The following is an 11,582-nucleotide window of genomic DNA, read 5'->3' as shown; positions in this document are numbered from 1 at the left end:
GTGGATCAGGAGAGGGTCACAATATGAATGATACTGTCATGTCAACAAAGGACCAGGATCTCAAAAGAATGTTTCCAGCACCTTGTTGAATCCAGGCCATGAAGAATTTAGGCTTTTCTGGGGGCAAAGACAGTATAAAAAATGTGTACCTTTATAAAGTGAGTGTCTGGTGTGTGGTATTATGTAAAGAATACTAATTTGGTCCAATTAGGAAAACAAAAGTGTTCTCACTGCATCAGAATCTTTGCTGCAGCTTTATCTGTGTGATCTGCACATCACCACCAGTCAGGGAGCAGAGATTTATGTTTGAATGTTGCTCAGCGTCGCCTCCTTGCAGCTGTGATGGGCAGGACCACTGCACCTTGCGCTCCTGCAGTGGGTTTTGTGATAAAAAAAAAAAAAAAGTTGACAGGACAATATTTACTGTTGTTGGCCTCTAAACAGCTTCAACAAAGGTGAAATATTTATAAGTTTTGAAATATGCTGTCACAGAGGTGAGAAAACCTCAGTGGGATTATGACTTTATTTTAGGTTGTGGCAGAAAAGTATCAAAGCACTGACGCAAAATGATAAATTACACACACACAAAAGTATATATTCCAATAGATTTAGGAGTGAAGAAAGTGAAGCCGCCAAAGAACTCATCAAAAACTCTGTGAACTGTTAAAGGTTGTCAGGATATAAATGGCATAAGGAGCCCTTTTGTTGCTCATTCTTTTACCACATACTTCGCCCCTGCCAGTTTTGGCAAGTCAGTGAATTTGCAGAAATATTGAGCTCTCTTCAAATGTCAGGGCACCACTGAGCTGTCAGCGACGGTTGAGAAGCAGAAAAAAGAAATCCACTCATCTTTTTTTTTTTTTACCTGCATTCATCGTCTTATTGTTAGCTCCTTGTTTTAAATGGACACAGTGTCTTGCACAGTGATTCCAGATAAATGAGCATGAACGTGCAAAGAGAATCCTTAAGTACTTCATGCTACATTTGTTGAAGTGATCAATAATCTGTTAATATAAAAATGAAGACAGGTGCTGTTTGAATCACGCTCTAGTTTTGTTTTAAAAGATCGTGTAAGATTTATGCCCGGTGTTAAAAACTGTATCGTGTTCAAACTAAATCCTGTATCCATAACAAAATAGCCGTTTAGAGATGACTGCCAGACACAAACACTTTGCTTCTAACAAAGACAGAGAGTCTGCTATCTCTCTGTGAATTACTATAGCTAATTGCCCCTAATTATGAAGCCTTGATTAAGGTGCAGCTTCTGATTTAAGAGGAAGCCAGCAGTAATGATCACTGTCTCAGTTTCTCTCTATTTTAATTGTCCGTTTTAGTATTCACTTCTTCTTTAATTGTTCCAGTCGTAGGACCTTATGCATAAATGCATTACATTTGTGCAAAAACAAGCCTTTCCTGAATGACTTAGTCTGCGGATTGCAACTCTGTGAACTCAAATTAATTAAAGTATTACTTTATTTTTCACGCACTTCAGTCCTCTATATAATTCTTTTAAAAATAGCTTCAATTACTTTAAATTTGTCTTGTCACAGCTTAGATTAACCATCGCTTTATATGGTTTTGATATTACATGTCTCTTGTGATGCTGGCTAAGATTTTACATGTTTCATTTCCAATTAAACTCCAGTACAGCAGCCATTCATTCACTCATTAAACCTTTATTTATACAGGGTGGTCCACTGACAGAAGTTCACTCTGTTTCGCATGGGCGCCCTGCGCACACAGGACAATTAAAGCAAGGGCAAAAAACAAACATTTAGACTTATAAAACTGCAAATAAATTTTAAGGATGAAATGGTAAAAGTATAAGAAAGACATTAAATCAGAAATAAATAGTTTGACGACAACAGTAGTCAACCATAAAGGTCTACACTTTACTCAGATGTAACCATTGCAGGTACAGGTCTTGTCAATGACAATGTCAGTTTTTAATCAGCCAAAAATAATGAGGCTTCCAATCATGCTGCAGTTTATTCCACCTGAGTGAAGCAAAACATTTAAAAGCCTTTTTTACCAAGTTGTTTTACATTTTTGGAACCTTCAGAGAGTGAGACAGGCCAGCCTACACTCCTGCACAAGTGAGCGTGACGAATCCTAAAGCCACTCTTTTATGAAAAATTAAATGTTAATCAGAAAATGATGGGTGTGGTTTTACAGCATCGTGCCATGTCCCTACACTCCACACAGTAAATGTTCATAAACAGACATCTTTGCTTCCTCTCATGACACTGACACAGTGTTTTAATTTACTAAAATGTGACAAGATTTGAAAAATGTTTTTAATTTTTGATCGCAATAACTACAATATTTTATTTAGTCCACCTTTTAAACTTAATAGCACTGAGCCAGAAGCACATTGGATGTAATTTTCCATTTCTTCAAATACTCTATAAAGTACTCAACCCGGTTCATTTTGGAGTGCCCGGTTACGGGTTTGCTATAATTAGATTCCTATGCTTGAAAGGCTTGCGGGGTGTTGATCATTGTTATTTCATGAGGCATGCAGCACTATGAATCTCATCCTCTCAGACTACCCATTCTCTTCTTGCAGACAAGCAGGGCCCTCAAGATATTTAGAAATATGAAAATAATAACTTCCCAATGGCCATAAATCATGAGGGGTCTTAGGTTGTTTTTTAACTTTCAGTAAGATCAAAAGTAAATTATTTTGTGCTATTTTTATGGTATTAAAAAGACAACTGCAACATGTTATTGTTCCCTAATCCATAGATAATCTCTATGGTGATTTTATAACATTATCTTTGACAAAAGATAGATGAGTTGGGAGACATTTATACACGGGGAAGAGAGGCTTGAACAAAAATGGAGAGCTGGCGCCCTCTGGCTCTAACAATGTAAATGATATCTTAAAATTGGTAATAATATTGTATATGTCTACCACTTCTTTCTATAGCGTCTTTATGTCTGTACAAGCATCAGTCAGAAAGGCAAATTAGGCTAATCTTGCACATCTAACATCATCACAGGACGTTTTTATTCTTAAGTGCTGTGAAAATACTGGAGAACATTGTCTCCAGTTAAAAGCTTATGATAATGTGTTCTTTCATTTTCATTTCCTTTCAGATCCCTTTTTTCATCTCCAGGGGAGGAGGCCATGGTTCCAGTAAGTATAAGATTCAATTAAAACCTTTAACGTTGTCCTCATTCAGTCCAAGAATGAATAATCCTGCTGCAGTACAATTGCTACTTGAGAGGCTTTGTTAGCATCTGCGTGTGATGGTTTTGATGTAGCAGACCAGCAGTGAAACAGGAGAATAAAACACACTTTAAATGTGTTATTACCTGAAAACAACAGGCTTTACTTGTTGGACGTTTACATACATGGATATTAAGAGCTCTTAAAGCTTAAAGGTAAAATTTGCCTGGTTCAGCGTGTCATTCAAGGACTCACACTTGTTCATGAGAGGAAGCTGATAATTCAAAAGGACAAACAAAACTGGTTAACATGTATTCAAAAACAAAGCCAAGCATCCCAGCAGGCCGTGATTACAAAACTACAGTTTATGAAAAAGAGCCAAACACTTAGATAAGATGCAAGTTTAAAAAAAAATATTTATAATATGATACAAGGATATTTTGTGAGGTTGATGGGGTTGTGAAACCTGTACATTATGAACAAAGCACTTGAAATTCAACCTGAAAGCTGAACATGGCTATTGGGCCATGATTGTGTCAAACGGCTAACTGTCAAGATACTAGCTGTATTATACAAATGGTTTCCACTAGTATACAATGGCTGTATAGGATTAGATTACATATTTATATAAAGTGCAATAGGAATAAACACTTACAGTGAAGGCCTGAAGTCCTTCGTGACTGAGTGTAAACCACCACATGCTGAAAGCCTTCTCATCATATGGCCAGGTGGTTGGGCAAGAACAATCTACAGACTTGGCAGGGCAGTATCACAAACTGTTGGCCAGAGTTCAGTGGCAGAATATATACTGTATTACAAAATGTATGAAAGGGTTACCAATCTGTGCAATATATCCAATCTTACAAATATAATCAGTATGAACAGTTGTGAGAAAGTTATCTAAAATTCCCCTTTTTACAATTATAAATAGACACTTGTTTACTGCTTCTACTACAATGAATCATAGCACCACAGACTCTCATTTTTTTTTCAACCTTGAATATGAAATAACCTGAAATAAATGAGAAGATTCATTCTTATCTCAGGGGAATAAGACATCTTTGACATTAAAGATATAAGAAAATATATGCACTGTTAGTGACTAGATTACATGCTTTGTTTATAGTTCATAATTCTTGTTTTCTTCTTACTGGTTTGTCTCTATAATGTTTCAAGGTTATAAAAAGCAAGTGAATTCAGCATCACAGTTGAGTCTCAAGAATACAGGAGAGCAAAGAGGCATCAAGCGGTCTATCAGACTCTGTCCAGCACCTCTCCATGCCAAACACCAGCAGCTGGGGATTCTGGGGGATTATCTAGGTCTGCTGGGAACCCTGTTGAAAGACAATACAATATAAGTGGTACGTATATGGTGGACACATGAGTGAAACGGAAGACTGGGTAAATATAACTATATATAACAAGCTACTGAGTGGTACACTTCATTGAAATTGGTCCTTACTGAATTGGTTCTTTTACGTTTCCAGCAGTCTGGATTGAGCCTTTTCTGCTCCTCAGCCAGAGCCTTGGCCTCCATGGTGTACATCCTCCTCTCCTCACTTTTCATCTTCTTCCACTTGTCACCCAGGATGACACTAATGGCTCTGAAATGAAAGGTTAGAGTCAGAAGATCAAGGGCTCACCTTTTTCAGATTATTATTGTCTTAAAAGGATCTGTGAAACTTTCTTTTTCTTTTTTCCCATTACCTTTTTATGTACTGGGAAAATGACTAAAGCCTGTGTGCATTTTTACAGGATCTGCAACTACAGCTCTTTAAAATTAAAATTTATCATTTAATTTTAGGTCGCAGGTATTAAATGATGAATTAACAGTATACACTGTGTGGTTTTCCAGAGTGCCTAATTAAATGACTTAATTTGGTAAGCCAACATATTCACTGGACGTAATGCGGAAGGTCTTCTATTATGTCAGCAGTGGGACCCACACTGGCTGAGTGATGATTAACTTAATAAATTATCAGGCAAATTCTGGTGGTGAGATAAGTGCATTTCTCATGGGCTCCTTCGTGGAGGAGAGAGGAGAGAGTGTTTTTCATTTGCTACCACATTTTCACAGCTGGTCCAAGTATTAGAACTGGCAATCTACCAGTGTAATTGTCACTTTTCCTGCCTCTACATTACTGCCAAAACAAATACAGAGCTGAAAGAATGACCCAGATGCTCCCTGGGCTCCTTTTTTTTTTTTTTTTAACTTTCTTAAGATTTTACTATCCAAGAGTGTTACTTTATCCTCGCCCTTTGGACTGGGTACTGCTTGAAAAGAACTAGTTCATTCGACGTGTTCTCCAACCACATCAGAAGACAAAAGTATTTATAGCTGTTCTGAATGGCGACACTCGAAGGCAGGGTGAAAAGCTGACCGTCATAGAGAGGGAAAGGCAATCATAATGTTGCGCTTGTTTCTACACAAAAAAAACGACAGAATGAGAAGAGAAATCTTCAGAGAGAAGTTCAAACCCTCCTTTCACCTCCACACACCTGGCCAACCACTGTGTGAAGTGGGCACTCATGTTGGATTGGCAGTTTCTGAAAGTTACAGAAATTGTCGGATACAGCCACCTAATTTTCAGTGTTAAAACTGTGTTAACACCTGATGAAGAACACTGGCAGCTTTAGGGTCTTTGAGGTTCATGAGGCATAGCATTAGCCTTACACTACCAGACTATAAACTGCAACACTGTGCTCATGATAACTCTGCTCAATATTTATTTATTTTTAACATTGGACCATGACACGGTTAGTTGGAAGGCCTAACGTGACCTTAAGATGTGACACAGTGATGAAGACATTCATTAACTTCATTCTCCTGTACAAGAAAAGCTACTGTTATGTATGATAGTGTGATGAGTGCATTGAGTCTATTTAGCACACCTGTTGTCCTTCCCAGGATACATCTGTGTGTACTCCACTCTGTACTTCTTGGCAAAGAGCATGAAGGCATTCATTGGCCGCTTGCATTTTGTAGGTGTGGCACCACTGGCTGTCCCTGAGGCGTGGCTCCTGTTTGATTTGCTATTCGAGGATTGTGGGGAGCTGGAGCGCTCAAGTTTATCACAGTCTGGACTGACAGCACCACTGCTGGACAGGGAGGTTCTGCGCTGACGAGCCATGCTGCTGAGAACATACACTGCTGAGGAATCTAATGGGGTGAAGTCATAACTGTAGCAGAGGGGAAGGAAAAGACAGACAGAAATTAATACTATGTTCCTCTAAGCGGTCACATTTTATCTGTAACTTTTTTTGTGTATTTGTATGTACAAGTGTAGTTTGTATATCAACCAAAAGTCAAAAAAATGGCCTTTAAACTTTGTTCAAATTGTCAAGATTTCTCTTGAATCTATAAATAATTTTGAACAATTGTAGACACACATGTTCCATGTAATGAGTGAACACAAAAACATATTTATGAATTAGTTATTTTGTTTTCAGGGTGCAAAAGATATTTGTAACTCTTGTTTGTAGTGGTATTTATTCAAAGCTATATATAGACAGAAGAACAATCACACTTTATGCAGTATAATTTGTTCTACAAGCTTTAAGTCATAATAAAAAGAAGTCTATGAATAGTTTATATACTTTGTAAAATAAGATAATAAAGATGTAAAATATTTAAATACAATTGAGTACAATAAAGTTTCATGTTACCATTGTATAGATAATAGATGGTATTTATAGATATTAACTTTGAAGTTCAAATATTTCTGTCCTGAGAGGAAACAAGACTGTACTTAATATCAAACTTAATATTATGACAAAATTCAAGGGGAGCAAGGCTGCTTCTTTGGGGTGTGTGTGTGCACATTCAACTATGTGTTTGCATTAGACTTTCATTAACGATATAAGTGTTCTTCACACAGATACTGTAGACACAAATGCTGTACTTCAGTCTCTTATGCAAAGAAAGATCACATTAGTTGGGGGGTTTGTACCTTCTGAAAGTGTCAAAGACAACAGAGTCATCACAGTTAATGGCATCTGGGTGGTTTGGCGGCAGGCACACATCGCCCAGTTGCATCTCATAGCAAGGGATCCCATGGTGCACCACAGTAAGGCTCGGATAAAAGGAGGCCCACCCTGAAAAACACAGATGGTTGATTACAGATTAATTTTATCTCAAAGCTGTTTATTTTTTAAAAAGCTGTTATTCATAAAACTAAATAATTTGCATTTGCAAACAACATTTGGTCAGTGAAAGCAAAGCTTATGTTGGCAAATACTCATTCCCCATATTGCTTTAAAAATCTGTTTTTGATGTAATTTTGCTCTCTTCTCTTGCCAACAAAGCTGACATGTATCTTATGGACTAAAAACAGAAAACAAGAAATAGTTAAAGAATTGTTTTTAAACAGTATTATTTTACCTTTATTTCTGACAAAAAATGGGTGATCCAATCGGCATTCAGCTGTCAAAAGGCCGTCATCGGGTGAGCCAGGGTCAAAGGTCAGTTTAAGAACTGCCTGGCCAAAAGATATTGTCTCTTCATGGCTCACTAATTTAAGCCCCTCTGAACCAAATCTCTGTAAATGAAACAAAAGGCCAATCAGATGAATCTTTACTCACCAGCAAGACAAAAGAACTGAAATCACCGCCAAATAAGAATTGGTGTAAAAACAACTTGGTGCCCAATTGTCTGAAAACTCGGTCTACGTAATACTTTATTGGACCGCCACTCCAACTCATCAAGGATGTTATGTGTTTGAGGACTTTTCTTGCACTCAGTCTCTGTCACTGTAATTCTTTCTGCCATCTTGTGGCCATTCAAAGAATTTGTAAAGTCTACAGAAGACACACTGAAAAGGAATCACTGATCTAGCAAGAGAGGCAGCAATGCTAGATTTCAGGTTTATATGAATATATCAAGTATTCTAGAGTATAGCAGAATATTTTGGATCATTTTACAGACATATCACTATTTGTTGCCCACCTTGAGAGAGGAGGAGGATGACATCATGGTCTCATCATCTGAATCATCATCAGAATCCCCAAGTTCATCAGCTTCCTGCCACTCCACATTAGGACCTCGATGGAAGCGCAGGCGAGTTCCTGAATATCAACACAACAATGTAAAATGATGAATGAGCAGTTATCTCTTGGGGCTGAAAGGAGAATGCTGGAAAATGAATGCAATATTGCTGTTTGGACACCAGAGGGCAGACCTTCTCTATAAATATTTTAATTAATGTTTTTCTTGGTTGGGAATGATTGTAAATGAAGGATCTTCTCAGCAAACAACAGATTACTGTCTGTCATCAGCACACTTCAAGAGCAGTGAAGTTAATGGCCCAATTAGTAATGTTTTGACCACATAAATTGCAGGCATATTTACATACATTGTTGAAATGTTTGACTCATAGATGGAAATAAAATTGCTTCTAAACTGATCATAATAGAAAATGTGGTATAAAAACTTTAATCAGCTTTATGTTAATGAATGACTTTGTTGTTCTGTAGTATTATTACAAGACCTGTCGATCCATTTAGGAGCACGTTCCATCCCTGTAAACTTGTGACTGGGCAACACTTACGTTAACATGTGGACTGTTACCTTTTATTGTGCTTTTAAGCCATGAGGCTTTTCTTTTTCTAGAAATTCTAAGAAAAGACCACGGTGATACTGAATGTGCGTGTCTAGATGGGTGTAAGTGTGTGTATGTACTGATAGATGACTATGTACATGAGTGTATATCTACATACCTTTAAGGAAGCAGTGCCAGGCAGTGGAGGGCCAGGAGTGAGACCAGGCCATGTCTTCGTCATCAGAAAATGATGAGGACATCGAGAAAACTCCAGACTCTGATTCACTGCTGGCCTGTTGTACATAATTAAAAAAAAAACATGTTAGAACACAATGAACTCTAAAAAACAATGTCAGTATGCCAGTAGGCAATACTGATACAGAATTTAAAAGAACATAATCACAGGACTGGATGTTTTTTAGAAGTGAAAAGTTACCCTGACACGCCTGCGCTCCCTGAGGTGGCCTCTGGAGGGGTTGGGTGCACTACTGGCTAATGGGGGCCGGGCGTAGGAATGTAAACTATTACTGTTGCCAAAGATGTGGACTGGAGATGATCTGAAAAAAAATAAAATGTCATTAATATATATTATGATCATAAGTGAACATATGACATGTGATACTGTATATTTTTTAAAGTGATATCTATAACTACTAAAAACAGAATAAAATAAAGTATTCAACACCACAAAATTGGTTAAACAGGTTTATTGTGAAAATTATTTTGCAATATCCTGGTCATAATGGTGTTAATATAGTAAGCCATTGCTAAAAATCAACAAAATCTCAGAAGATATTTCATAACAGCGATGTGACTAACTTGCCAATCCTACATGTTATGACATGTGTTGTGAACTTCTTTTTGTGTTTTTGTCAGATATATGTATTCATCAGACTTAACTGATTTTATTGCTGGTAAGCATTCGTACAAACCTCTTATGTGGGGCGTCCTTCAGCAGTGGGCTCTGAGGACTGGTGGCAATGTTAGCCAGCTCAGCGAGCCAGTTGGTGCTGGGAGAGCAGCTGAGCTCCTGGTGAGACACTCCTGCTCCAACCTGAAATAACCCCGGAGACCTCTGGTCCTCCTCCACCTCTTGCAGCTCTGGCATGTCATCTTCAGAGAGGCCACCAGTAATACCCATAATTAATATGTACAATAGTTCATTTTGCTTACATATGGAATGTGATTTATAATGCTATTTTGGCATTTTACCATAATCCATGTGGCACCCAGGTGAGGAGGGCAGGTCCTCATTACATTTCAGTGGATCAAAGGATTCATCCATTCTTACAATGATCTGCTGTTTCCTCTTTGTTAACAGGCTGCAGGTCAATTTACTCAGCTTCCATCATCATATTCTGCCACGTCAGCTGGTTTCAGGCAAAACCAAAAGACAAATTTAGAGCTTTCACTAACAAAGGGAAACTGCTGCACAGTGCTATTTCAATTAGCGATAACCACCACTCACAATAGTAGGAAAAAGAGTAACTATTACCACATGTAATTCCATAAGTAAGTCAGAAAGATGGTATGTGGATTTGGGACAGTAATATTGTAGTTTCATTATGGCATGATGAAAACATACAGATTAAAAAAACATTAACATAACACACTTAAGCTACCAAAGATTTCTGACCACAGCCAATAATAAAAAATCCAGACAGCATGTAATAATTGCAAGACATGTCATGTACTGCCATGTATTGCGTCAATATCATGGAAAAGGTAGGCAGCCTTTTGGGAATCCTTTGTCTCTGAATCGACACAGTAAACCTCTGTGACTGGTCATGTGACTCGCTGCGTGGAGGCCTTGTTTATAAACTTAAAAGGGTTTGGCGCATGCGCACCAGAGCTCATTCATTCATAACTGCGTAGCAAAAGTGATAAAAAGCTGCACTTCGTTGTAAAAAGTGGCGTATAGAGACTCGAAAACACTGCGTTTAAAGTATGTATTAGAAAGCGAACGGCAGAATTAAAAATATTCAGTGTTGATTTGTAATTTATCTGGTTTCACACGACAGTTAAAGAAAATATGTTTAAAATATAAAAGAGGCTGTGATCGTCAAATAAATCAGATTACATGGAGCAACTAACGATCCGTTGTGTTTCTCACAAGCGTTCAACTGTCGCTGCACGCTCTAACAAACCGTTGCTTCGTGAACGCGGATATAACGTTACTGACGACATTATTGTCAGTCCGTTAATGTCAGTTAATAAAACGTTTCTGTATTATTATCATTTCCAAAAAAACTGTCTGAAGGCCAGGCCTGCTGTTTTCCCATTCGTCTAGAGCAGCAGCAGTGTCCTCAGCTCAAATACAGAGGTTGTCGGGTCTAACACTGTAAACAAAAGAATGTCAACAAGTTGAGGCATGACGCAACCCCTCTGCCCCGTTCAAAATGAATGACATGAAAACCTCTAGAAGCCTTTCGACGACATTTTCACACTCATTAAAGCAAATTTTATCGACTGAATGACTTGTTGCGAAACAATAAACTGCTATCGAATTTTGTTATGACCAAAACAACAAGCGTCACAGCGGAAAAAAAATGTCAAGAACACAACCTGTCATTTCGACATTAAATAAGCGCTTGACAACCTCGCTAAAACATCGTGTTAGAATTGCAAAGACACGGGTCACGCATTGTTCGCGTTAAAAAATAGTTTAAACCTTTTGTTTCATCGAAAAAAGTAGACAACTTCCCACTTACCAGATCTGTCGCCATCAAGAAACTCTCTGGCATTCACTCGAGGGGTGGGAATGAATGTGTTCAGAGAAGGCCTCCTATTGGCGAATAAGAACGCCAATAATGAGAATCTAGAGATTCTATTGGATTAGACAGTTGGGAAAAATACAAAAGGCGGGGCCT

The 11,582-nt window shown here is 38.0% G+C and overlaps 1 protein-coding gene across 2 annotated transcripts; it reads right to left on the bottom strand.

The window, feature by feature from the left end:
* Window positions 1-3,566: 3,566 nt before the first annotated feature.
* hbp1 (HMG-box transcription factor 1) lies at window positions 3,567-11,501 on the bottom strand. 2 transcript variants are annotated; one of them, XM_042411234.1, is made up of 11 exons: window positions 11,424-11,501; window positions 9,925-10,082; window positions 9,645-9,825; window positions 9,149-9,269; window positions 8,891-9,005; window positions 8,121-8,239; window positions 7,557-7,713; window positions 7,126-7,270; window positions 6,068-6,355; window positions 4,638-4,779; window positions 3,567-4,509 (listed from the first exon to the last, which is right to left on the bottom strand). In XM_042411234.1, the coding sequence occupies exons 2-11, from the start codon at window positions 9,995-9,997 to the stop codon at window positions 4,492-4,494; spliced, it is 1,359 nt and encodes a 452-aa protein (XP_042267168.1). In that variant the 5' UTR covers window positions 9,998-10,082; window positions 11,424-11,501; the 3' UTR covers window positions 3,567-4,491. The 2 variants fall into 2 exon arrangements, with proteins under 2 accessions (XP_042267168.1, XP_042267167.1); XM_042411233.1 differs by lacking the exon at window positions 11,424-11,501 and adding an exon at window positions 10,208-10,230.
* Between the last annotated feature and the right edge of the window lie 81 nt (window positions 11,502-11,582).

Source organism: Thunnus maccoyii, chromosome 5 (genome assembly GCF_910596095.1).
Source record: "Thunnus maccoyii chromosome 5, fThuMac1.1, whole genome shotgun sequence".
In the NCBI taxonomy this organism is placed as follows: Eukaryota; Metazoa; Chordata; class Actinopteri; order Scombriformes; family Scombridae; genus Thunnus; species Thunnus maccoyii.
The sequence above is the reverse complement of the archived record's forward strand: the minus strand, read 5'-3'. Positions and strand labels throughout refer to the sequence as shown.